At 41.8% G+C, this 27,447-nt stretch overlaps 1 protein-coding gene and 1 long non-coding RNA gene across 5 annotated transcripts in view; one reads left to right on the top strand and one right to left on the bottom strand.

The window, feature by feature from the left end:
* Nucleotides 1-257: 257 nt before the first annotated feature.
* The window catches only part of LOC114894416 (general transcription factor II-I repeat domain-containing protein 2), a 53,827-nt gene continuing 26,637 nt past the window's right edge, over nt 258-27,447 (bottom strand). The window contains exons 5-16 of the mRNA XM_029221042.1: nt 26,951-27,134; nt 26,770-26,798; nt 25,273-25,327; nt 24,916-24,959; nt 21,302-21,379; nt 11,629-11,685; nt 8,827-8,889; nt 7,503-7,580; nt 6,493-6,576; nt 4,549-4,732; nt 4,188-4,216; nt 258-2,065 (exon numbers count right to left, since the gene is read on the bottom strand). Of these exons, the coding sequence (XP_029076875.1) occupies nt 462-2,065; nt 4,188-4,216; nt 4,549-4,732; nt 6,493-6,576; nt 7,503-7,580; nt 8,827-8,889; nt 11,629-11,685; nt 21,302-21,379; nt 24,916-24,959; nt 25,273-25,327; nt 26,770-26,798; nt 26,951-27,134 (2,489 nt within the window). The 3' untranslated portion in view covers nt 258-461. The remainder of the gene's footprint in view (nt 2,066-4,187; nt 4,217-4,548; nt 4,733-6,492; nt 6,577-7,502; nt 7,581-8,826; nt 8,890-11,628; nt 11,686-21,301; nt 21,380-24,915; nt 24,960-25,272; nt 25,328-26,769; nt 26,799-26,950; nt 27,135-27,447) is intronic.
* LOC114894418 lies at nt 389-27,429 on the top strand. Of its 4 annotated transcripts, none has more exons than XR_003793217.1 (6): nt 389-563; nt 681-768; nt 2,885-3,026; nt 13,886-14,028; nt 26,349-26,484; nt 27,394-27,429. It is a non-coding gene; the product is annotated as an uncharacterized LOC114894418 (long non-coding RNA). The 4 variants fall into 4 exon arrangements; XR_003793215.1 differs by lacking the exons at nt 26,349-26,484; nt 27,394-27,429 and adding exons at nt 4,179-4,236; nt 20,300-20,722; XR_003793216.1 differs by lacking the exons at nt 26,349-26,484; nt 27,394-27,429 and adding an exon at nt 22,064-24,384.

Raw genomic sequence — 27,447 nt, 5'->3', positions numbered from 1 at the left:
AGTATGTGAACACGTCTCTAACTGATTCTCCTTCAACTTGGAAACACGTGAGGTCACACGGAATTCCATGCCAATGGCGGGGAGATAGATGTGTGTGCACATATACCCCCAGTACATATATGCATCTGTCTCTCCATTTCTCTGTGGACTGATTTAAACTTTGGGATGCAGCCCCAATGCCCACAAGGGTCAAGCTAGTATGTGAGTGAGTGAAACAGGCCAGGCGTAAGAAGAGTCAACTACTAGAAATACAATAAAACTTTCTTGATTTTTACTGGGCTATGGGGAAACATAAAATGTCATAAAAACAAGTATGATAACTGCAAATGACATTTCTGAGTCAAAGTGGGAAAAAACAGAAAACCAGATATATTTAATAACTCATTTTCTCATCTTGCAACCCCTCGGGCCTAGAGGATTCTAGGCTTCCAGCCCACGGGATCCTGTGGGAGTGTGTTTCATCACGTCGCGATGTGGAGTACAGAATCCCACTGGGAGTCCTTCAGCTGGGAGCAGTACTCAGTTTTACTCAGTTTCATAATGGAAAAGAGCTGTTCACAAATGTAGGTACTCCCGAACATGGAGAGAATCTTGGCACAGTGGGTTTTGTACTTGGGATAGCTGCTCCAGAGGTATTTATAGAATTCTGGTATTCCAACCTTGTCGTATTTGGTTTTCAGGACCGTGTTGCACTGCAGATCAATCACCTCCATCTGGAGCGCTTCCTGGACGCTCTCGATCTTCATGGAGAAAGGGGAGCTGAACAGGGTCAGTTCACTTTCGTAGAGTTTGAAATCAGACAGCCTTTTCTGGAATTCCGTCTTTAGCTCCACGATTTTGGGAATGTAGTTCAGCCCATCGCTTTCGTTTCTGGAAACCGATTTCAGGGTGGGAAAGTGGGCCAGGTTATTCCTGGCCAAATGAGTCTCCCAGAGGCACAGTTTAGCCAAGAACGCCCGAATCAAGTCATACATCTGTGTCACGATTTGGGAATGCCCTTGGAGAGAGATATTCAACGTGTTCAGATGCATAGTCATGTCCACCAGGAAGGCCAAGTCTTTGATCCAATCTTGAGAGCTCAGCTGAGGCAGGGGCTTGCCTCTGGAAGACATGAAGGAGTCAATTTCTTCCAACGAGTCAAAGAACCTCTTCAGCACCAGCCCGCGGCTGAGCCACTTAATCTCCGTGTAGTACAGAAGGCTGCCGTATTGGCTGTCCAGCTCATAGAGCAAAGTCGTGAACTCGCTGTGGTTCAGTCCGCGGGAGCAGATCCAGTTCACGGCATTAACTACCACGCTCATGATGTGGTCCATCTTTAACTTTTGAGCACAGAGCGATTCCGGGTGAATAATGCAACAAACGGACTTCAGATCTGAGCCCTTGCAAGCCATCGCCACCTTGGACTTGAGTTTTGTGACCAGCCCGTCGTTGGCATCTACCATTGCAGGAGTGCCAGTTGAGGCCACACTTACTAATTTCGACCAGTCGATATTAAACTTTTTAAGACTTTTCTCAACACGCAAAAAGATCTCATTTCCAGATTTTGTCCCCGTCATGGGCACCGTATCCAAAAGTTCTTCCGATACATCAAAATTCTCGTCAACGCCGCGGATGAATATGGCCAACTGGGTGGTGTTATTTATATCTGTGATCTCGTCGATGGCAATAGAATAGGCCACAAATGATCTGATTTTTTCACGTAATTTCTCCCATAAGTTCCCAGCCACGTCTTCTATGGGCTGGACGGCAGGGTTTTCCTTTGGACTCACATTTGCAAACACTCGTTTTTGCTCAGGACACACGATGTCTGATGACCCTAAGAGATACTTTCTGAGCCCTTTCTTCAGCTCCTGGAGCTTCTCGTCGCGCATCTTCTCTGTGTACTGGTCATAGTGCTTGCTGTGGTTGGTTTGATAATGGCGTCTCAGGTTGTATTCTTTGGACACAGACATGCTCTGTTTGCATATTAAACACGTAGGGATATTTTGCACCTCCACGAAGAAATATGCTCTCTCCCACTTTTCTTGAAATACACGGCCCTCTTGGTCTATCTTTCTTTTTCCCACTTTTGATAGAAACATGGAGACAAGAAACAGTTCAGTTTTCTCTTAAATCGACTGTTAGTCTAACACCAGCAAGAGCATGATGACAAATGCAAGGGATAAGGTGGCGGGGTGGGGCGTGGTTAACTGGAGAGCACCCCAGCCCTGCAGAGGTGTGGGGTGAGGACGGGGGACACTCGGGGCAAGCGAACTACTGCCAGAGGGAGCATGGCCCTGGCCTGCCCAGATCTTCAGATTGCTAAAGAAAACCTGGAAATGGACTTTTATGAAAAAGTCCCCGGTGTTTCAATGTTGGCCACTAATTCCCTTTTTTAAAAGGTAGATGAGCCAAGGGGCTTCCCTGGTGGCTCAGTGGTTAAGAATCCGCCTGCCAATGCAGGGAACACGGGTTCGAGTCCTGGTCCAGGAAGATCGCACATGCCATGGAGCAACTAAGCCCGTGCACCACAACTACTGAGCCTGCGCTCTAGAGCCCGTGAGCCACAACTACTGAGCCCGCGTGCCACAACTACTGAAGCCTGCGCACCTAGAGCCCGTGCTCCACAACAGGAGAAGCCACCACACCGCAACAAAGAGTAGCCCCCGCTTGCTGCAACTAGAGAAAGCCCGTGCGCAGTAACACAGACCCGATGCAGCCATAAATAAATAAATAAATAAATGAATAAATAAATAAATAGATAAAATTAAAAGGTAGATAAGCCAAAAGAAAGACAACTTTGGTGAGGTTCAGCAAGTGGCTATGCTTGCTCATGTGGTTTAAATGAGAATGATTTGAAAGTGTATCTGCATTTTAACATATATTTTTTCATTTGATTTTCAAGAGAAGTTTGAAATAACAGAGAAGGGAATGAGCACAGAAGACGTATGATTTAACTGCTATGAGTCCCAAAAGACACCGGTGATAGCCACAGACCCTCACAGAACTTACTTGTTTTCAATGTAAAGAAATGGGCCACGATGCAGGTGAGCTTTACTTTGAAAGAACATAGGTATAAAAATTCACTTTAAGAAAATGTAGGCAGAGACAAGCAGTCAATTTAGTGGCTGCCTGGGGCTGGGGGTGGGAATGGGAAATGACCAGAAATGGGTAGGAGGAATCTTTCAGGTGGGGGGATGGAAATGTTCTAATATTAGATTGTGGTGATAGTTGCACAACTCCGTAAATATACTAAAAATCACTGGATTGTGTACAGTTTGCACAAGTGAATTTTACGGTATGTAAATTTATGCCACAATAAAGCTATTAAAAACGTAAAAAGCTATTTAACAACCAGAGGAGTTTAGGAATAATAATTGTGGATTTTAAAAGAACACTTTAGTTTCCAAATTTAAATGAGGAGGTTCCCTAGATGACTCTTGGGAACATTGTTACATGTTATGCTTTTTTTTCTTTCTATAGGTACTTTACTTTTTTAGAATTTTATTGAAATATACTTATTTACAATGTTGTATTAGTTTCAGGTGTACAGCAAAATGATTCAGTTATATATACATATGCATATATATATAAATATATATATATATATTCTTTTTTAGATTCTTTTCCATTATAGGTTATTGCAAGATGAGTATAGTTCCCTGTGCTATACAGGAGGTCCTTGTTGGTTACACCTTCTGCTTTAATATCCAATAGGATTTTGACTTGCTTGCAAGGACTTTAGGGGAGACATTAAAAATATTTAACAAGTAGAGTGGCTGGGACATTGCCCAATCAGAACAGAAGTCAACTGGAGTGGGTTCTGGGAGCCCTGCTGTGCCAGGCCCTGTTGGTTCTGCACTGTGGGGAGGTCAGGGGTGGCCAGGCAGGTACTATTTACCAAATAAGGTAGAGTAGTAGTTCAGTATTATGATATGAGCCACCCCCGCCAACCCCATAAAGGACTCTTGAATAAGAATGTGGTATGTTATCACACACAGCAAGCTCCATCAAATTGTTATATGAGAAAAAAATGCCTGGCTAATAAAACTCGAGCAACAGAATTAAAGGGCTTTAAAAGAAGCAGAAAAAACAAAATGCACATAAAGAGTGGCATGCTTTGCTCTTTCTGGTGGTGAGTGTCCACCGAGACAGCGCACGTGGCACAGCAGGGGCTAGGACCATCTTCTCCCCCCCAGGATACTCACCATTGCTGAGTTCAAGGCCGGGAAGTGGTCTGAAGAGAAAGAGACATTGGTGAGTGCAACAGAGGTCACTCTTCCTCTCTTGTCCATTTAGTTCTATTTGACAAACTTTTGTGAGTGTCAGTGCGAGGCTAAACTAAAACAGGCTGCCCACGATCACCAAGAAAAGGGAGCGAGGACACACAGCTCCCAGAAGCAGAATACGATGAACTCAGTGTGACAGGCAGCATGACATAGCACTTGACTGCAGGGACCCACAGCCCACGTCCTGGGGTTAGAATCCCTGTGCCCCCCAGCTTCTCCACCTCGAGCAAGTTACGATCAGCAGCTCATTCTCCTGACCAGGCAGGGGACTCTCACGTACCTGATGACTGTGAATTTGATAAATTCTGCGGCATCCAAGATCCTTCTCATGGAGCTGATTTCCAGGTAGCCAGGGGCTTTGAATACCACCCCCGGGGGCATGCCATCGATGACCACACAGCCAGGGTTGAAGGTGATCTTCCTGTAGGGAACTTTAACAGGGAAATCCACTCCAATTGCTTCACCTGTGATGATACAAAGAGTGTAAAACCAGTTGTGTGTCACTTGCTTTTCCCAAACCATGCTTTATCTTTAATGTCAAGATTTTAAAATTAATCGCATCAAGTAACAACATTGGTGATCAGCCATTACTTTATTTTCCAGCCATGCTAGGGTGTATGAATAATTTTATTGATTTTGAAATTGGTAACAGGTAGTGTAGCAGACTGTTTCTCTCCCCATGAAACAGGCATTATCATAGTATCTACCTGAAAAGGGTTTTGTGAGGATTAAATGATGAACCACAAGTCAAACACTAAAAACAACACTCAGCTACGGTAAAAAGTCAGTAAGTGAAAGATAGCTATTATAATTATTTAAAAAATATTTAAAATTTATTTTTAATTGAGATATAATTGACATATAACATTGTATTAGTTTTAGGTGTACAACATAATGATTTGATAAAGATAGCTATTAAAAATTTTTTTTTATTGAAGTATAGTTGATTTACAATGTCGTGTTAATTTCTGCTGTACAGCAAAGTGATTCCGTTATACATATATATATACATTCTTTTTTTACTTATTTTATTTTTTATTTTTATTTTTTTTGTGGTACGCGGGCCTCTCACTGTTGTGGCCTCTCCTGTTGCGGAGCACAGGCTCCGGACGCGCAGGCTCAGCGGCCACGGCTCACGGGCCCAGCCGCTCCGCGGCATGTGGGATCTTCCCGGACCAGGGCACGAACCCGTGTCCCCTGCATCGGCAAGCGGACTCTCAACCACTGCACCACCAGGGAAGCCCTACATTCTTTTTTTAATATTCTTTTCCATTATGGTTTATCATAGGATATTGAATATAATTCTCTATGCTATACAGTAGGACGTTGTTTATCCATTCTATATATAAAAGCTTACATCTGCTAACTCCAAACTCCCACTCCATCACTCCCCCAACCCCCTCCTCCTTGGCAACCAGCAGTCTGTTCTCTATGTCCGTAATTCTGTTTCTGTTTCGTAGATAGGTTCATTTGTGTCACATTTTAGATTCCACATAAGTGATATCATATAGTATTTGTCTTTCTCTTTCTGACTTACTTCACTTAGTATGATAATCTCTAGCATCCATATTGCTGCAAATGGCATTATTTCATTCTTTTTTTATGGCTGAGTAATATTCCATTGTATATATGTGCCACATCTTCTTTATCCATTCATCTGTCAATGGACATTTAGGTTGTTTCTATGTCTTGGCTATTGTGAATAGCGCTGCTGTGAACATAGGGGTGCATGTATCTTTTTGAATTATAGTTTTGTCTGGATATTTGCCCAGGAGTGGGATTGCACGATCATATGGTAGTTCTAATTTTAGTTTTCTGAGGAGCCCCCATACTGTCCTCCATAGTGGCTGCACCAACTTATATTCCCACCAACACTGTAGGAAGGTTCCCTTTTCTCCACACCCTCTCCAGCATTTATTATTTGTAGACTTTTTAATGATGGCCATTCTGACTGGTGTGAGGTGGTACCTCACTGTGGTTTTGATTTGCATTTCTCTAATAATCAATAATGTTGAGCATCTTTTCATGTGCCTATTGGCCAAAAGATAGCTATTATTATTATGAAATTAGTGTTTCCATGTAAAAGTTCTTCTTCAGTAAAAATACACACTAATTTTGATCACATCTCCTTCACAGAAAGATAAATTTCTTAGATAAAGTAATCAATTAGAAGGAAATATTTCAAATGTATAAAATTTGGTTATGTAACAATATAAAAACGTACCAAATTTTCGGCTAAAGAGGTCATTGACTTGTTCTCTTAGTTGTTTTATTTTTTCAATGCTTGATAATCTTTCCTTCTCATTATCTAAAAAAATTAAAAAAACAAGCAAGCCAGGTTTATTCATGTATTTGCTCCCCTGAAAAGCTGTTGGAGGAAACACCTGTTAGCACATGTGAAAGCACTTTACCTGGCTTATCATTCAGTTTAGTTTTAGCAATAATTAAGCATTTTGGAAATTTGTAAATTTAAGGCATTATAGATGACAGAGAATTTTCCAAATTATGACTATGTAAATATAAGACATACTACTTTAGAGAACATTTTCAATATCATGCAAGATAAGGATGTCCACTTTCACCCCTACTCTTCAACATTATAATAGAGATCCTAGCCAGTGCAATACAGCAAGTAAAATGAATAAGATGTATGTACTAAGATTAGGGGGGAAAATTTTTTAATACTTGAAATTTTTATTCTATTTAATTTTGAATAACGAAAAGTGATTATGTGGTTCAAAATTCAGGTGATATAAAACAGTACATCATGAAATGTCTCCCTTCCATCCCTATCTTAGCTCTCAAGTTTCCTTCTTTGGAGGAATCTATGCTATTAGATTCTTTTGTATCTCTCCAGATATGTTTTATATACACCTATTCAGAAAAGAAGATTAATTGATGGGCAGCAAATACATTTCACCTCTGTGGCCAGTTCCAATCCAATGGTAGCCAGTGCTTGGAGTTGGCTGCCCTAAGGGGTATTTTCCAGGTAATGCACCAGGGCAGGGCTGTGAGAAGCAATATATCTGATAAACAATGTACAATATAGCAAGATATTCAGTGTGCGGCAATTGGAAGCATATTTTATATTCCTGAATTGTCTTTCCTTAGTTGACAGGGTGAACTTAGCAAAAAAATAGCTCCAAGAGACTAACCCATGTCACAAAGTGGTTAAAATATAACAAAATGAAAAACATAATCTAAATTATGATAAAGTCAGATAGAATTCCATACCTGGAATCGTCACCTGAACGATGTTAAGATCTTCAACACCTGCTGCAGAATTTGTAATATTGGATGAATTGGTGTTTCCTTAAACAGAAATTGAAATTTAGAACTTATAGAACATTAGGCTACTTCTCCTCTAAAACTATCAAATTGCCACTTTGATCAGAAGGCCAGACTAGGGAATTCCCTGGCGGTCCAGTGACTAGGACTTGGCGCTTTCACTGCCAGGGCCTGGGTTCAATCCCTGGTTGGGGAATTAAGATTGTGCAAGCCAGGAGGCATGGCCAAAAAAAAAGAAGGCCAGGCTAAATTTTTAAAACTCCAGAGAACATTTAGCTGGCTTGGCAATAATTGATGTTTGAGTCTCTGTAGTTTAATGTCGATGTCAAAGGAGAAAGGGCACCATGGCTTTTATTTAGTGCATAGCCCCTGATACTTCAGTCTAATTTGATTTAAAAAGAAGGGTGTTTAAAAATATATTTCCTGGGACTTCCCTGGCAGTCCAGTGGTTAAGACTTTAAGCTCCCAGTGCAGGGGGCATGGGTTGGATCCCTAGTCAGGGAACTAAGATCCTGCATGCCACTCAGCCAAAAAAAAAAGAAAAAAATTTTTCCTTTGCTGTTATTCTCGGCTTAAAGGTGGGGGGTAGGAAAGAAGACATACGAATGTGTCCAAGAGGACACTTAGGAAGCAGATGTCCTATGAGAAATGAGGTAACAGACAGTCAGGGAAAGGCTCAGATGGGGTTATATAGTAAAAGCACAGTTGACGTTATCATGATTTCTGGTCAAATGATACACACAATGCTCACTTAAATGGGAAATGTAAATGAGCCTGTCTAGTCCTTTCTGAGGGACTCGAAGTTCAATCCCTGTGTTCTGTGAAAGATCAACCATTTGGGTGTTTGAGATTCTGCATGTGAAGAGCAAGACCTCAAAGGGACACAAGGAGACACACCATCGTTCTTCCCCTCTCCCCCCTTCATTCTCCCTGCCTTCATTCTTCCCTCCCTGCCCCCTTCATTTCCCCCTCCCCCTTCATCCTCCCCCTCTCCCCTCTCCCTTTCAGTTTCCCCCTCCCCACTTCATTCCCCTCCTTCTGGCTTCATTCTTTCCTCATTGGACCAAGCACAGTTTGACCCTACTCTGGCCAGGGCTAATTTGCACAGCCTAATTCTGTTGTCTGACAAGCCTAGAGCACTGGGTACCTGATGGGAATATGGGCTGCTCTGGTCATAGGCACACACACATTGAGTTCAATCTTTTCCCTTTCAGAAAAAATGAAAACCGTACTTAGCCGTGTGAATGTGGTGAGGTTTTTGGCAACCAACCTTCAATTTTCACCTCAGCTTCAGGGTCCTCACTCATTTCTGAAGGGGCAAGCTGAGTAGAATCTTGAAAAAAAAAATTTCTAAAATGACATTCGTTGTTTATGTATTCTCATGTTCTAACATTTTACTGCTCCTATACCCAAAAAGTCGCTTATCCTGGCATTTTAAGTACATTTTATATTTACTAAACATAGAGGTATAAACATAAAGGTAATTTTAATTTTAAAAAGGATAATAGGGTAATAAAGGATAATCTTATAAGGGATAAGAGGAGATAAGAAACTTTCAGATATTATCAAATAATATGAAGTTACTCGCAGTAATGGACACAGAATATCCTTCTATTTGAGCTAATGGAATACGTGTGGTCCTAGTGTTTTGTGGTTGTCATCGGGAATCACTAGGATTCAAAATAAGCCATTTGCTCCTTTCTTATCCTGCCAGCAGCTCCCAGGTGATTCGTGGTCTATTATTACGTGGACGCATGTAATGTACACGACATATACGTGCTCAGTGAAATATGCCAATCACAAAAAAGCAAATATCATATGATTTCACTTATATGAGGCACCTAAAGTACCTAATTGAGTTTTCTGGTGGATAAGAATTATGACATATACATTAAGCTCTACGCATAGACAAAAGCCTGGCTAGCTTACCTCGCCTAACTCTAGCTCATTTTAGAAAGATTTGTCAAATCTTACATTAATTGTTAGCAAAAGACTAGAATGCAAACTGTTTTGATATTGTACCATCGTTATGTAGGATGTAACCTTTGGGGAAAAACAGGTGAAGGTACATTGGACTGCTCTGTACTATTCTTGCAGCTTCTTGTGAGTCTATAATTATTTTAAAATAAAAAGGTTTTAGGGAGTTCCCTGGTGGCCTCGTGGTTAGAATTCTGGGCTCTCACTGCCATGGCCTAGGGTATAATCTCTGGTTGGGGAACTGAGATCCCACAGGCTGTGCAGTGTGGCCCCATCCTGCCCCAGATAAATAAATAAATAATAATAAAAATAAAAGGACTGACGTAAAATAAAAAGGTTTTAAAAATCAAACAAATTCAGCTCTATTGTAAATGGGCTTCCCACAATATCGTGATAATAAAAAAATCTGTTTAGATATGAACTATTTCGAGGGCCAACATCCCATGAAAACTTTCTGATTCTAATTCAGCACCCGTTCTACAACTGACTCCTACACAGGTCTTCTTCTTTCCAAATATTGTACTATCCATCCATTTAAAAAATGACCAAACAATACCTTAACAGGCTTTTACAAAGGAGAGTAAAATGACAGAAGGGAGGAACAGATTTAAACGCAATTCAAAATAATTGTCCTCCTTTACATCCAGAGAAGGTCAGAGATTGAGTTAAAGAAAAGAAACAAAAAATTAATGGAAGAATCCTGACACACGCTACAACATGGATGAACCCTGAGAACATTATGCTCAGTGAAATAAGCTAGTCACAAAAAGACAAATACCGTATGATTCCACTTATATGAGATACCAAAGTAGTCAAATTCATAGAGACAGAAAGTAGAATAGGGGTTGCCAGAAGGGAAAATGGGGGAGTTGTTGTTTAATAAGGATAGATTTGCAAGATGACAAGTTCTGGAGATCTTCTTCCCAACAATGACTCAGCACTACCAAACTGCACACTTCACAGTGGTTAAGATGGTAAATTGTATGTTATGTGGGTTTTTTAAACCACGATGAAAAGACATAATTTAGAAAAATAAACAGGAGTTAAATAATGACAGAGTCCGCTTGTCTTCTTGGTTCTAAAGCAATGAAGTTCAAAATGAATTTGAATTTAATTTTATGAGTGAATGAACAATTCTAAGACTGGACTCTATCATAGTATGTTCTCTGGCAAAATCTACCAAAATTCTTCTAGGTCAGAGACTAGAAGAACCATCCTCTACAACAAAAAACTCCAGACTCCCTAAATCAGGAAAGCTATCGAAAATGACTGCAACTCGGCTCCTTGGAGAGAGTTTTTGATGTAAAAGAAAAACACAAATCATTTTGGTACTGAGACAGATGTACAACCCCTAAAAACAAGATCAATTTGCCTGTAAACTGACAAAGACATTCATACTTCTATGTTTGCAGAGGAAATCTCCTTTATTAATTTTATCTTACCTAAACCACTTTAAGAGTTTAGGCCTTAAATATGATGCTCAGGGTTTATATACGAATGGAGGGAAGTATATATCAAGTTTTACCTCTAATTCAAGAATTTCCTAAAATTCTATTCAACTTTGCTCAAAAGATTTTGGCAAGCCCATCAAGAAGACAAAATGAAATAAAGTAACAAAGGGCATCAGTGCAAAGTTTTCTTACCACTTAACCTCTATACCCAGGCACTTAAAGTAGAATCATTTACAAATCAAAAGAGTAAGAGAGTGACCGAGTTCTTAATATGACATCTTAGGATGAGGACTCGGCCAGTTCTCTAAGAAGGCATGTTGTCTTCTGTATTTTCAAATGTGTGTTTAAAAGAGTATATTCTTGGCTTCCCTGGTGGTGCAGTGGTTGAGAGTCCGCCTGCCGATGCAGGGGACACGGGTTCGTGCCCCGGTCCGGGAAGATCCCACATGCCGCGGAGCGGCTGGGCCCGTGAGCCATGGCCGCTGAGCCTGCGCGTCTGGAGCCTGTGCTCCGCAACGGAAGAGGCCACAACAGGGAGAGGCCCGCGTACCGCAAAAAAAAAAAAAAGGGTATATTTTCTTCAAAATACTGTAAACTAAAAAAAAAAAAAAAGAGAGAGAGAGAAAATGCCTTATTTTTCTAACCTTCCACTGGTAATTCCATTTCTATTACTTCAGTGCTGGCAGAAGAATGATGGCTCTCTGAAAGGAAAGCAAACAAGGCAGAAATACAAATTTTGAAAAAGAAATCATTTAAGAACAATGCAAATAATTCAAGACCCCCACAGGAATATACATGCAATACTTCGACTCCCTAATATCAAATTCACACAAACGATCCTTTCTTTACGTTTTTTCCTTTGTTTTTATCTGTGCTTTGGAAAAATTTCAAATACAGAAAAGCAGAGAGATGGCATCATGAAGCCATGTGCCCGTCCCTCAGCGCCAACAGTCATCAACTCACGTCATCCCGTTTTATCCGTGCCCACCCCACCCAGCACTGGCAGATTAAAGTAAATCCCAGAATTCAGTGTGCAAATGTTGCATAACTACAGGCAGGTACATAAGTAAAGTCTCTTCCTTTAACATTACCATGATATTGCGATGACCCCTCCAAATGAACAATTATTCTTTATCATCATCTCACAGCTAGGCATTGTTCAAATTTCCTCAATTGTCTCATAAATGTCTTCTCTTAAAAAAAACCTTTATATTTTGAAGTAGTTTTAAACACAGAAAAGTTGCAAAAATAAAATAGTACAAAGAAGATCCATCTACCCTTTACTCAGATAACATGATGTTAACAATTTACCCTGTTGGTAATCTTTGTCTCTCCCTCCCCCCACCCCCAATCTATATAGAGAGATAGATGTATATACATACACTTTTTTTTCCTGAAGCATTTGAGGGAAAGGTACATACATTATGGACCTTTATCTCTGAACACTTCCGTGACTATTTCCTTAGAATAGGGATATTCTCTTATACGATCACAGTATAAACTCACAGAATTTAACATGTGAGGCAATTTTATTTATTCTACCGTTCGTATTCCAACTTTGTCAGTTGCCCAAATGTTCATTATAGCCTTTCCCTTTCAGTAGGGGATCCGGTTTGGGGGGTCAGGTCTTGTTTTTAGCTGTCACATCTCCTTTAATCTTGAATGGTTCCATAGTCTGTCTTCGTTTTTTATGGCATTCCATTTCTGAAGATTTGAGCCCCCTCCTTCCCCCCCTTCCCTTCCCCACTAGAATGTTCCTCATTTTGAGTTTGTCTGACGTTTCCTCATGGTTAAGACTCAGGTCTTGCATTCTCAGCCAGAACACTGCCTAGATGACGGTGTGTCCTTCTCAGCATATCACATACACAGGCAGCTGGAATTGGGGGCTGGCAGGATTTTGAGTTGACAGGTCTCATCCTGCTGTGAAAAAATAAACCACCTAGGGGCCAATATACAGAGGCCATCTTTGGTTCATTTCTAGAAAACCATGTAACTTCAACGTTGCATCATCAAACTGGTCAGGCTGTGTAACACACAGTCACAGATGTGACAAAGATCAAATTACTTACATATAAAAGCAAGTCACGCACCCATGTTGAATCTCATTACATGACTTTACCAAACAGAAGTTGAGGTAAGTAATTTAAAAAAACAAAAACAAATTGCCTCGTGTTAGGTTCAAGCCTAAGCAAGATCAAGATTACGTTCTTTTCCTCCTCTTCCATTCCAAAAAGTAAAAAAAACAAAAAACAAAAAAACCCCCAGAACTAAATATCACACACAGTAAATTCAGTGTAGATTAACTTAAAATACTGACATGCTCTGGAACGTGGGCATGGAGGAACAGACCTTTGAAATACTTCAAATGAGGAATTTTTTGAAGGACCTGCTTTGGAGCACAAATTTCATCATCAAATTTGGGTTAGAGATATGGATTCGTAGCCATTCCATAAAGAAAAAAGGCAAAATTACAAATAAGTGAATGGCAATGAAATTCTGACACCTGCTACAACATGGAAGAAACTTGAAGACATTACACCTAGTGAAATAATCCAGTCACAAAAGGATAAATACTGTCTGATTCCAGTTATATGAGGCACCAAGAATAGGCAAATTCATAGAGACAGAAAGTAGAATGGGGGTTGCCAGGGGCTGAGAGGAAGGGAATGGGGAGTTATTGCTTAGTGGGGACAGTTTCTGTCTGTGACGATGAAAAAGTTCTGGAGATGGATGGTGGTAATGGTCACACAACACTGGGAATGTACTTAATGTCACTGACCTGTGCATTTAAAAATGGTTAAAATTGCAAATTTTATGTTACGTATATTCTACCACAATAATAAATTTTTTTTTTTTTTTGGCTGCACCGTATGGATTGCGGGATCTTCATTCCCTGACCAGGGATCGAACGCGGGGCCTCGCCAGTGAGACCACCGAGTCCCAACCACTGGACCGCCAGGGAATTTCCACAATAATAATTTTTAAAAAGGAAATGAGTGCTAAGATGACCAGTATCAATTTACCAAGAGGACAAGGGCTCTCAGGTAAATTTATTCACAGTTATAGCAAAAATATGCCTGGTCTAGAGTTTTGACAACAAAAATCCTATGTAGTGAATGGGTATCAAATGTGTTCAAAATGATCTGATAATCAGTGCTTTCAAGTCAAAAGTCAAAATTAATCACAAATTTTATTTTATACAGATTACACAGGTTAATCTTACATTGAATTTGCTTTCTAAAAACTGAGATATAATTCACATACCATAAAATTCATCCTTTTAAAGTGTACAGTTCAGTGGTTTTCCATATATTCACAAGGTAGTACAACCATCATCACTATTTCTAGAACATTTTCATCACCCCCAAAAGAATCCCTGTGCCCACTGGGGGTCACGCCTCACTCCCTGCTCTCTTCAGACTCTGTAACCACTAATGGACTTTCTGTCTCTATGGATTTGCCTGTTCTGGACATTTCATATAAATGGAATCATACAATATGTACCTTTTTGTGTCTGGCTTCTTTCACTCAGCATTGTGTGTTCAAGGTTCGTTCATGTTACAGTGTGTATCAGCACTTCATTATTTTTAATGGCTGAATAATATTCCGTTGTATGGATAGACCACATTTTGTTTCTCCATTCATCAGCTTATGGATACTTGGGTTGTGTCCACCTTTTGGCTATTAAGAATAATGTATAAGTTTTTGTGTGGACATATATTTTCTCTTGGGAAAATGTAGAATTGGATATGTATCTAAGAGTGGAACCGCTGGATCATATGCTCCTCATTTAGCATTTTGAGGAACTGCCAAACTATTCTGAAAAGGAGCGGTACCATTTTACATCCCCAGCAGCAATGTACGAGGATTCTAATTTCTCCGCATCTTCACCAACACTTGCTACTGTCTGCCTTTTTTTAAAAAAATATTTATTTATTTATTTTTGGCTGCGTTGGGTCTTTGTTGCTGTGCGTGGACTTTCTCTAGTTGTGGTGAGTGGGGGGCTACTCTTTGTTGCGGTGCGCGGGCCTCTCATTGTGGTGGCTGATCTTGTTGCAGAGCATAGGCTCTAGGTGCGTGGGCTTCAGTAGTTGTGGCACGCAGGCTCAGTTGTTGTGGCTTGTGGGCTCTAGAGCGCAGGCTCAGTAGTTGTGGAGCACGGGCTTAGTTGCTCTGCGGCATGTGGGATCTTCCCGGGCCAGGGATCGAACCCGTGTTGCCTGCATAGGCAGGTGTATTCTTAACCACTGTGCCACCAGGGGAGTTCCCTGTCTGCTTTTTAAACGAACATCGTCCTAGTGGGTATGAAGTGATATTTTGTGATTTTGGTTTGCATTTCTCTAGTGATTAATCTAGCATCTTTCCATATGCACATTGGCCATTTGTATATATTCTTTGGAGAAATGCCTATTCAAATCACCCATTTTTATTTTTTATTTTTTTTATTTTTATTTTTTTTTGCGGTATGCGGGCCTCTCACTGTTGTGGCCTCTCCCGTTGCGGAGCACAGGCTCCGGACGCGCAGGCTCAGCGGCCATGGCTCACGGGCCCAGCCGCTCCGCGGCATGTGGGATCTTCCCGGACCGGGGCACGAACCCGTGTCCCCTGCATCGGCAGGCGGACTCTCAACCACTAAAGCCCCATCTTTTTTTATATTGTGTGAGGTAGAGGTCCAAATTGATCTTTTTGCAGGTGGATATCCAGTTGTTCCAGCACCATTTTTTGAAAAGACTATTCTTTCCCCATTGACTAGTCTTGGGCACCCTTGTTGAAAATCAACTGACTACAAAAATATTGGTTTACTTCTGTACTCTCCATTCTATTCCATTGATTCATATGTCTATCCTCACGCCAGTGCCACGGAATACTGATGATGAGAGCTTTGTAGTAGGTTTTGAAATCAGGAAGTACACATCTTCCAACTTCGTTCTTTTTCTGACAGCTTTGTGGTAGGTTTTTTTTTGTTTTTTTTTTTTTGCGGTACATGGGCCTCTCACTGCTGTGGCCTCTCCCGTTGCGGAGCACAGGCTCCAGACGCGCAGGCTCAGCGGCCATGGCTCACGGGCCCAGCTACTCCGCGGCATGTGGGATGTGGGATCTTCCCGGACCGGGGCACGAACCCGCGTCCCCTGCATCAGCAGGCGGACTCTCAACTACTGCGCCACCAGGGAAGCCCTGTAGTAGGTTTTGAAATCAGGAAGTACACATCTTCCAACTTTGTTCTTTTTCAAGATTGTTTTGGCTCTTCAGGGTCCCTTGCATTTCCATATAAATCGTAGGAAAGTTTTCCAATCCATGAACACAGGATGTCTTTACATTTATTTAGTTCCTTAATTTCTTTCAAAACTGTTTTGTAGTTTTTGGTTTTTGTTTGTTTTATAAAATAGTGCAGCCACTTTTTAAAAAATATTTATTTATTTATTTGGCTGCGCTGGGTCTTCGTTGTGGCATGCGGGATCTTTAGTTGTGGCATGCGAACTCTTAGTTGCAGCATGTGGGATCTAGTTCCCTGACCAGGGATCGAACCTGGGCCCCCTGGATTGGGAGCGTGGAGTCTTAGCCACTGGACCACCAGGGAAGTCCCTGTTGTGTAGTTTTCAGTGTCCAAGTCTTACACTTCTTTGGTTAAATTTATTCCTAAGTATTGCATTCTTTTTGATGCTGTGGTAAATGGAATTTTTTAAAATTTCAGTTTTTGATTGTTCATTGCTAACATATGGATATACAATTGATTTTTGTATATTGACCTTGTATCCTGCAACCTTGCTAAACTTATTTATTAGCTCTAATTTGTGTGTGTATTCCTTGGGATTTTCTATATACAAGATCATGTCATCTGCAAACAGAAATAGTTTTACATCTTCCTTTCCAATCTGGATGCCTTTTTTATCTTACCTAATTGCCCTGCCTAGGACCTCCAGTACAATGTTGAAAAGAAGTGGCAAGTGTCTTGTTCCTGGTCTTAGGGGGAAAGCCTTCCGTCTTATTAAGTATGACATGAGCTATGTAGGTTTTCTGTAGATGCTCTTAATTATGTTGAGAAAGTTCCCTTGGATTCCTAATTTGAGTGATTTTTTCTCTTTTTTTTAATCACGAAAGGGTATTAGATTTTGTCAAATGCCTTTTTCCTACATCTATGGGCATAATCATGTGGGTCTTGTCCTTTATTCATGATGTTGTTATTCCACTGATAGATTTTCATATGTTGAACTAATCTTTCCTTCCTAGGATCAATACCACTTGATCATTGTATGGTCAGGCCATTCAAGATGGCTGCTCTTCTGTTCTCTGTACATGCCCAGCTCGACAAGTCCCTGCTTCACTCACATGACTACCCAGTCCTCCTAATTATAGGGCTTAGTTAGTAACTGGTACATGCCTGCCCCCTGCCCCAGCGCTGTGTTCCTGGTAACTGATGACCCAACCAGATGTCGATTCCCTCTATAAATGGTAGCCTCCTTCTCCTCCAAGCAGTGAAGGTTGCGGTTACGTGCTGCCTGCTGTTTGCCGCACGGTGGGGTGTTGCTCCAGGACTTTGCTTCAGATGTGTAAGATCCCCCTGTCCAATAAGCCACTGATGTCTCCGTCGCTGGGCTTTCTTTGGTCTCGAGGCTGGGCAACTACAAGGCTTGCAGGCCTGTGGGGTGCAGCCCAACAGTCATGATGTGTAATCCTTTTTATATGTTCCTGGATTCATTTGCTAGCATTTTATTGAAAAAGTTTGTACGTCTATGAATAAGCGATATTTTTGTGTAGTATTCTTGTGTTGTTTTTGTCTGGTTTTGGTATCAGGATGATACTGGCCTAACAGAATGAGTTTAGAAGTGTTCCCTCCTCTATCTTTTGTAAGAGTTTGTGAGGGACTTTATTATTTTTTTATTTGTTATTTTTTAAAATTTATTTATTTTATTTTTGGCTGCGTTGGGTCTTCATTGCTGCGTGAGGGCTTTCTCTAGTTGCGGTGAGCAGGGTCTACTCTTCGTTGCGGTGCCCAGGCTTCTCATTGGGGTGGCTTCTCTTGTTGCAGAGCACGGGCTCTAGGCATGCAGGCTTCAGTAGTTGTGGTGCACAGGCTTATTTACTCCGCGGTGTGTGGGATTTTCCCAGACCAGGGATCGAACCCATGTCCCCTGCCTTGGCAGGCAGAATCTTAACCACTGCGCCACCAGGGAAGTCCCGTGAAGGACTTTAAACACTTGGTAGAATTCGCCAGTGAAGGCACCTGGTCCTGTGCTTTTGTTTGTAGGAAGTTTTTGAATTACTAATTCAAATTCTTGTTATATGACTATTCAAATTTTGTGTTTTATCCTTAGTCAGTTTCAGTAGTTTGTCCATTTCATCTAGGTTACTCGATTTGTTTGCGATAGGCTGATTGCCCCCCACAAAGATATCCAAAAACCTGTGAACAGATTATGTTACATGGCAAGGGGCAATTAGGTTGCAGATGGGATTAAGTGTGCTCATTGCTAACCTTCAGAAAAGATTATCTTGCATTATCCAGCTGGGCTCCATGTAATCGATGTACGGGGTATTTAAATGTGAAAAAGGGAAGCAGAAGAGTCAGTGTCGGAGTGGTGTGATTCGAGAAAGACTGTTAATTCCTTGATCTTGGGCTTTTGTATCCATGTTCCCTTGGGCCTGGAAGGCTTCTCTCCCATATCATGCAGTGTCAGCCAGGAAGAAAACAGAATGGTACTGATGCTCTGACATCCATCAGCATCAAGGAAGCCTGGGTGCACTATGTCTCAGCACAGCTTGTACTGTGCACTCTTCACTTCTGGGGACCCTGGAGATGGGGTCCCTGCACATGTAGAAGACCTATGGGATTTCCGTGGGCCAAGATGTTATGTGTGCACGTGTAAATGTGTGTCGGAGGTCTTCCGAGAGATCTGTGTTGCAGATGGATCGTGAGGTCCTGGTGGGGATAGCTTCCGAGCACTGGTGGGGCCATGTTCACTGGGGCTCCCCGAGGGCCAATCGCCATTCTGAGCAAGTCACACTGGTTGTCTTTTTGGATTTAAAAATATCTCCTTTACTTAAAGGATATAGACATCAATACTTCAGCATGTGAGTATTTAACCTAAATGGTTACAAAAACATTCAGTGCTATGGAATAGAGTCCCTGATGTTAGGCAATTTGGAACTTTTTGGCATCAAGAAGGAAGCTGTTCTACAAAGATCTCTTGAAGAGTTCTGTCATTTCCAAGCCAAGCAGGAGAAAGATTATAAATTCACACATTTAATGTAAATGTTTTTCTTCAAATAATGTACTTCTTTCTGAAAAATTAAAATAGATCAATTGCAGGTACATCTAACTTGTTCATTCCACTGATGCCTTTTGGAGTAGAATCTGTAAGTATCCTATCCCTGACTGTATACGATTTGATCAACACCAAGGTCATTTAAGTTCAAAACTATATTCTTGGGAGCCAAGACGTAATTTAATTAAAAGTAGTTTGTTCAAAACAACAGTAATTTAGAAACAAATGTTACACTGATTCTTCATGAGGGTCACATTCAACTCAGCAAGCACATTCGAGTGCTCAGTATGTAGAAAGCCCAGGCTTGGGGCTCCAGGGCAGGAGTAAGATGCTGTGTTTCCTGCCACTAGCTGAGGGAGTCCTGGCAAAAGCATAGATAGAACACAGCAGGTCACACTAAACGCTGGAAGCTCCCTGCAGGAGTTGAGATTCTGACTGTGCCCAGAAAGAAGCAGGGGAACTCCTCAGCGGTCTGCAGGGTAGGAAGGGAGTCACAGGGAGGGATCAGCTTATATAAAAGCCCCGTGGAAGGCGGATTCAGGGCACGTTCAAGGAATCACAGACCGAGCTGTGTGTCTGAAGAGCCCAGGGAGGGTGATGGAGGCAGATGAAATAGGAGGGGAGACCAGAAAGAGCAGTAGGAACGTGGAAGGAAACTGGGGCTTTACGGGTGGTAAGGAGTCACAGACAGTGTGAGTGGGGGAGAGAGGTGGACAGATCCCAGTTTTCAGAGAACAAGTGATTGGGGTGGGGTGTGTGGGATGGATTGAAAAGAGATCCTCTGCCCAGAGGGAAGGAGACTGGTCACAAGGGACAGGCCAGGCGGGGGCGCACGAGGGTGGGGTGGGGTTGGCCCAGGACAGAGCGATTACCACAGAACTTCCACTGGCCTCTGCCTTTAGATGTTCTGAAACAATTTTTTTAGCGGAAGTTTCAGAGCTACGTAACGCTGCAGAAAACTTGTCAAAGTTAAGATTTTGTAGGAAACATTTCCGATCCGATAATGTTTGAGGATGTGACTGCAAATCGTCCTGCACTCTGTCTCCATTCCCAGGGGAGCTGGAAGATGGAGAAAGAATCTGAACACCGTACGGCAGTCACAGCGACATGATGGTACCATATCGTCAAACTGACATCACGCTGGGGTCCAGCGGGATTTTGGTCTTTGGGTAGAGAACCAAGCCACCTAACTGCACACAGCACCCACCTGTGCCATGTTTGGAAAGTTTGTGTATTTGGTAACAATTGTCTTCTCCCCGTTGAACTTGTATGCTGTCAATGAAACAACTATTAAGAAAAGGCACTTGATGGACTTCCCTGGTGGCTCAGTGGTTATGAATCCGCCTCCAATGCAGGGAACACGGGTTTGAGCCCTGGTCCGGGAAGATCCCACATGCCGCGGAGCAACTAAGCCCGTAATGTGAGCCTGCGCTCTACTGAGCCTGCGCTCTAGAGCCCGTGAGCCACAACTACTGAGCCTGCGTGCTACCACTACAGAAGTGTGTGTGCCTAGAGCTCGTGCTTCACAACAAGAGAAGCCACTGAAATAAGAAGCCCACGCACGGCAATGAAGAGTAGCCCCCGCTCACCGCAACTAGAGAAAGCCCGCGCACAGCAACAAAGACCCAACGCAGCCAAAAATAAATTATTAATAAAAAAAAAAAAAAGAAAAGGCACTTGAATTTTTTAACTCGTCTCCATCTCTTTTAACACTTACTATTTTCTCAGCAACCTAGGGGACAGACTGGACAGAAGAGAATTAAGGCGGGAATATTTTAGAACACACAAAATAATATTTAACAGACAAACTCTAGTAAAATGCAGCCTGAAATGTCTTTACATTCACGGATGCCTAGAATCATGTGGATTCAGGCTAAGTATCAATACAATCTATTTTATGACTGTAAAATTGTTTACCCTAATGGCAGTGTGTTAGATCCTGGGTAAATGTACATGGATCTTTACAACCCTTTTCCTGTTTTTCAGATGGGTGCTAATTAAAATTTTCCATCACAGATAACTTCTAAAGAAGAAAATTATTATAAAATGGTATTACCTTGCATACTATATTCATAGTAATTAGGATCTTCTGATTCTTTCTTGACTGACATAACTGTTGCTTTCGGTGAAATGCCTTTGAATGCAATGGAAATTATAAAATTATGTGTTAGGCTAGACTTACGAACAGAGATATGACTGGTTAGTATAACTTCCAGGTTCTGTTTGGATTAACACAGCAACACGGCCATCAGCAAAAGAACTTGTAGCTCATGCAGTAGGAACAAATGGTTTATCCATATAAAAATATAAATATAAAATAATAATAAAACAACATAAAGCAAAGAAGGAAGGGAGGAGAGATGGATGGAAGGAAGGAGGAAAAGAAGGGAAGGAGAAAGAGGTCTAATTTCCAGTTTGGGGAAAGTTTCCCTTTCAAGATGGATGAATATGTACATGCATTTATATGCAATATAAGTATTGCAAATATTCTGCTGTAATGGGGCCCAAATTGGCACAGATAATCTTAATTTACTTACTACAACAAAATGAATTTCAAAACCTGGGGAAACTACATTGGTAAAACCAAAAGGCTTTATCAGGGAAAGGTGTAGTAGATGGCAAAAATTAGCCACAAATGTCTTCCATCCCAGCATATACACCTGTTTGCAATGTAACTTTCCCACTCCCATTTTCTAGAAGTGGAAAACTACTCCACCTTTTGAATCTGGGCCTGGCCATGTGACTTGCTTTGGCCAGTGGGATGCAGGGAGAGGCTTGAAAAGTGCTTGTGTATCAGTGTCTGCTGTTTTTGGAACAGAGTTGCCATGTGAATGAGCCTGGAGGATGTGAGACCAAGAGGAGAGGCAGGCCCAACTCTGGCAGCTGAGGCCTCGGCCCCAGGAGTGAGGCCAGCCCAGACCAGAAGGACGGCCTGGCCAACACACAGAATTGTAAGAAAGATTAAATTATTGTTTGAAGCCACTAAGTTCTGGGGTGCTCTTTTATACTGCAATAGATAACTGATACTGAAGTATACATATAATTTAACTGTGAAAGTTAATAGAAGCAAAAACAAAAATTGTGACTAGCTCGGCATTTCAGCGTTAATTTACAAGTTGGAGGGGAGGTCTTCTGAAAACCTTTAACAGCTCTGTTGGCATAGGGATAGTAAGACTGGGTATTAACAAATGTGACTGTCAAAAAGAAAAATTTGTTAAACTGAGGAACAGAATGGACACGGCCGATGGCCATATCAGTGAAATGGATACTGCACTTGAGCAAGTTGAGGAAATTGCTCAGAAGTGGGACAGAAAGGTAGTCTGGCGGAAAGATTAAAGGAGAGCTCACAAATGGAGGTCTACTTGTGCATAAAAAAGAAAAAAAGCTTTTTACATGTCTGTAAGTGATCTGAAAGAATTTCCACAAATTGGTTAAGAGCTGTTGCCCTTAAAATGGGGATGGAATTGGAGGTGCAGTGAGATTTGAGAGAGATGGAGTTTTGAGAGGGGAGGAGTGAAGAGGAATTTTACTTATTACCACTTCCTACACTGAATTTTTATTTAAAACATGTATGACTTTTGTAATTTATAGTAAAACTTTAAAGTACAAACATTTGATAAATATGTGACAGTTGGGCTGTCAAAGAAAAATTTCTCTTCAATGCAGGCAACTGAAAGCAGATTTGCCGGTGCAGAATGCAGAACTGCTTCAGCCTTTCCTCAAAACAGGAGGGGGGAGGGGGAAATTCAGAAGTTAAAACCATCTAACCATTCTGTGCAGCAAGTGCTACACAAACATCACAGGAAATACGGCCAATGGATGGTCACAGAAGCCTGCAGGCACCTGGAAGCAATTCGTATCACGAAATCCATGGTAGAAAGTCACATTATTAGGGATTGTTTACAGGGAATCACATCTCCAAAGAGAGGCCTCAACAAAAGAGGCCTATTTTAAGGCTGGCGGGGAAACGCTCATCCACCCAATAGCTGGTGAGGAGGGAAGAGAAGGCAGTAGGGCCACGGATCCTTGAAAGGGCCCCCCGGGGAGAGCCGACAACCCCTCACTCCCACCCCATTTGTTTTCCCGGTTTCTGAGAGGAGACTGTGGCTTGGGGGTTTTAAATTCTCTGTTACCAACAGAGATGCAGGCAGAATGTATCTGAGCTTGGAAACGCATCCAAGGCTAAGATTAAAGGGGCAAGCGTGTAAGGCGTGTCATGTGTAAGTGGGATGAAGACGCCACAGCTGAATTCTGTTGGCTGGAATATCTGGCTCCTTTTTGTTGACCTGTGTTGGTTTGACCTAGAATAACTACAATGGACAGGCGCTCTTTTCAGGCTGACGTTGAAGGTGGAGCTTCTACCAAGCACGTGTTTATCTGTGGATAGGAGTGACCCTGGGGTATGACAAGGGTGGATTCAGGCTACTCCTGCCCCAAGGGACTGGGGAGTCAGCGAAGCATAAACCACATCTGACACCTTCAGCAAAGCTCGTGCTCTGACCTCCATTTCACTGGAGGTAACATCTCTCTTCGCCTTCTCTCTCCATCTTTTCTTAATATTGAATATTTTTCTTTTACATTATCTCAGATTTAACTTTAACTTTACATTTGGAACTGTTTATTTCTTATTTCTATGTTGCGTTTCTAAACATTATTAACTTCTCGTTTTACCCCGTACAGTCAGCTTGTGTTCATCTTTATCTTTTTGAGGTTTGAGTTTCAGTTTTATGTACTTATTTTAGGTTTTCTAACGTTTCTACTTCTAATGCTTTCAATATTTTTCCATCCCTTGATTAAACATTTGAGTTAAAAAATTTTTTTTCTATTTTTAACCTTTAACATTTTTCCTTCTAATGCCTTTTTTTTTTTTTTTTTTGAGGCGTGGAAGAGCAGGGATGGGGGTTAACTACTCTCACCATCAAAGAGGGATTTTTTTTCCCAATGTACATTGTCATAGTAATGTACATCTATTGTAGAACATTTAGAAATGACAGAGTGTAAGAAAGCAATAAAATAAGCTATGTCCAAAAATAAAAACACTGCTTTATTCATAAATTCATATTCCAAATGTGTATTCAAGACTTTTTACCCATTTAGCAGTCAAGTTCTAATTTCCATATAATTAAAATAATAACTTTGTCTACAAATATATCTACTTAATAACATCTTAGTACCTAATATTTATTGAATTAGAAGTCTTTTTTTTTTCTAGATATTTGAGTAAAATATGATTATTCTGCAAATAAGGCCCCCGTTGAGGTTCATTAGTGACCTATCTCCATTATCTTGTTGATTCTTTGGGATTTTCTACCCAAATATGGACCAATATATCATCTGCAAATTAAAGAGAGTTTGTCATTCCCAATCCATATACCTTATATTTCCTTTTCTTGTCTTATCGCATTAGCTAGGACTTTCAGTATGATGTTGAAAGGGAGTGATGAGAGGGGACATCCTTGCTTTGCTCCTGATCTTAGTGGGAAAGATTCTAGTTTCTCAGCGTGAAATATGATGTTAGCTGTAGGTTTTTCGTAAATTTTTTTTTATCAAGTTGAGGAAATTCCCCTCTATTCCTGGTTTACTGAAAGTCCCATTTTTAAGTAAAACAAAAGAAAGGAGTCAAATAATGACCTGCTGAACACCTGATTCTACAAGCATCGGTGTACATACCAGAATCTTCCATGGGTTCAGTCTTCACGTTGATGGGGGCACAGCTAAAAGGAGAAGGGAATGCTGGTCAAGATGGGCAGGGTGAGAACTGCCCAAAGGCATCTGGACACACTGAATCTAATTCCCAGATCTCCATACCATCATAGGTTCCCCTCCCCCCATCAAACTGAATGCAAAGCTACCTCAACTTTAATGTTGTAACAAATTATTAAGAAAGTTAAAGGTGTCAATGTATATATTCTCATAATCCCAAGCATCCTTTTGAATAAAGAATATGTAACAAAATAAGACATTCTATAGCCTAAAAACTAATACATTTGGGTTAGATGTGGACTTAATTTTTTATTTATCCCTTACCTTTCACTTGGTGATGTCACTGATCTCTCAGCATCTGTTACCAACCCAGGCTCACCTGTGCATGAGTAAAAAGACACATGCTAGCCTCTGTCTGCACCTTGAAATATGACAACATTCAGAGGCATATAAAGGGAAAATGAATACAAAGAGAACAGAATTCCTGGCTCTAGGTCATCATGGAATAGCAGCGGAGAAGAGACCAACTCAAAGCAGCCCCCAGGGCCTGGGCCATCTGTGTGGGCACAATGGGGGCCAAGGAGCAGACCTGTGCCGGAGCGACCTCTGGCAGGTTACTAAGCCTCCTCGTGCCTCAGTTTCCTCGTCTCAAAATGGTGGTTGGGGGAGGATTAATTAATACCTGCAAAGTGCTGAGAACAGTGCCTATCACAAAATAAGCGTCAGCAGCAGCTATTACCGTTATTTCTATAATGACAATACAAGCCACCTGGGGCAACAGGTACCTGGTCACCTGCCACCCCTCACCCTCCAGTCCCTCCCTTAATGTGAGCTGGGGGACCCCAGGAACTCACAACTGCTCCACAAATACCTGCTCTGTGAGTAGCCCATGCACAGGAGTGTCTCATTGCCCTCTGTACCCCAAGGTAGTCCATGTGGACAGACCCTCCACCCACCCCTGCCACCTGGCTTCTGTACCTATATAGGCTCAGCATAACACCCTCTTTAGACCTGGTCTTTCATGAACAGCTAGGGCCCAAGGTTTCCAACTATGATCCAGAATAATAATCTGAGAAAATAAGGAAGTGGGCATAGATGGATCTCTAAATGTTCCTGGTAAACTTACTATTTTCTTTTTTGGTCCCTTCATCAGTTAAGGGGCTTATGAGGGGTCCTGGTTTCCCAAACATGGTCTCAAACACCCTGCACATAACTTTCTGCCTGACCACATGGAATGGGCTTCCTGGGGGAACCAAGCTATTGAGATCCTGCTTATCTTGGGGGCCAGCTCCTCCAGGAAGCTCTTCTGACCACACAATTCTAACCCCTTCTGGGGGCTCTCAGGGATTTCCTCCACGGGTCACCCCTGGTTCTCTGAACAGTCTCTTTCCTCCTCACAGATCATGTATCTCAGAAGCACGGGAACGGTCACACAGCCCAGACCACTCCTGAATCCCACAACGCCTGGCCTGTGGTTGGTGCTCAGAGACCAGGAAGTCACTCCAGCATCCTCACAGTCCTGTGCACATGGACAAGGTAGATCTCCTGCCCGCCGAGGGCTGGACGCAGACACTCGCCGGCATGCGAGCTGACGGGAGGGTGGCGTCCAAGCTCTCAGGCTGGGTATGTGTGTTTCCCTGAGCTGTAGTCCCTGCAAACATCCCCACCACCCCTGGCCCCGGGATCAGAGGTGGCCTCCTCAAGGCAGGAAAGACAAAGCATAAACAAGCTTTAGAATGTGCCAAACTTGCATTTTAATTAAGAAGCAGAACTGGTTTAGCAGTCAAGGGCAGTCACCAAGTATGAGAAGCTGTCACTTACCAAGCTGACTCACGGGACCCAGGAAGGGTCTGCAAGAAAACCAATACTGTTACCTGACATGAACACACAAGACGGACAGATTAAACATCTGAATAACCAACTTCTAAACATAACGGAACAGAATTAACTAACTGAAATTAAGTCAGTGTATCAGCTGTTAGGAGGGGGTAGAGCCTATCACCTGTTGATAAGGAATGAAATCCCCGCTTTGTTCTCCAAAATCCACTTCAGGGTTGCAAGGTCATAGTTCTCAGGATGTTGAAAGGGGACCCCTTCTGGGAGCCCCTGCACCACTACGGCTGCCTGGTCCCTCAGCATCTTCTCGTAAGGAACAGGCACCATCGCTGTCGTCCCCAAGGCTTTGCCTAGAAGCAGCAGCAGGATGTCTTTAAATAATATGAGCATAAATCCCTGATAGTCAATTTCACTTAGTGTCATAAACACAGGTGGTGATATTTGGTTCTGAAATTTATTAAAAGCTTAAAGTGTCCTATGCCTCTATATCTCAAGTTAATAAAATTTCCGACCAAAAGGCCAAAAGAAAAAGTATAAAATGTTTTCCTTTAAATCTTCACATAAGAGAATATAATAGGTTGCATAATCTATAAAAATATTGAATCACAGGGGCTTCCCTGGTGGCGCAGTGGTTGAGAATCCGCCTGCCAATGCAGGGACATA

Source organism: Monodon monoceros, unplaced genomic scaffold (genome assembly GCF_005190385.1).
Source record: "Monodon monoceros isolate NGI ecotype Baffin Bay Population unplaced genomic scaffold, NGI_Narwhal_1 Super_Scaffold_13, whole genome shotgun sequence".
Lineage (NCBI taxonomy): Eukaryota > Metazoa > Chordata > Mammalia > Artiodactyla > Monodontidae > Monodon > Monodon monoceros.
The sequence above is the reverse complement of the archived record's forward strand: the minus strand, read 5'-3'. Positions and strand labels throughout refer to the sequence as shown.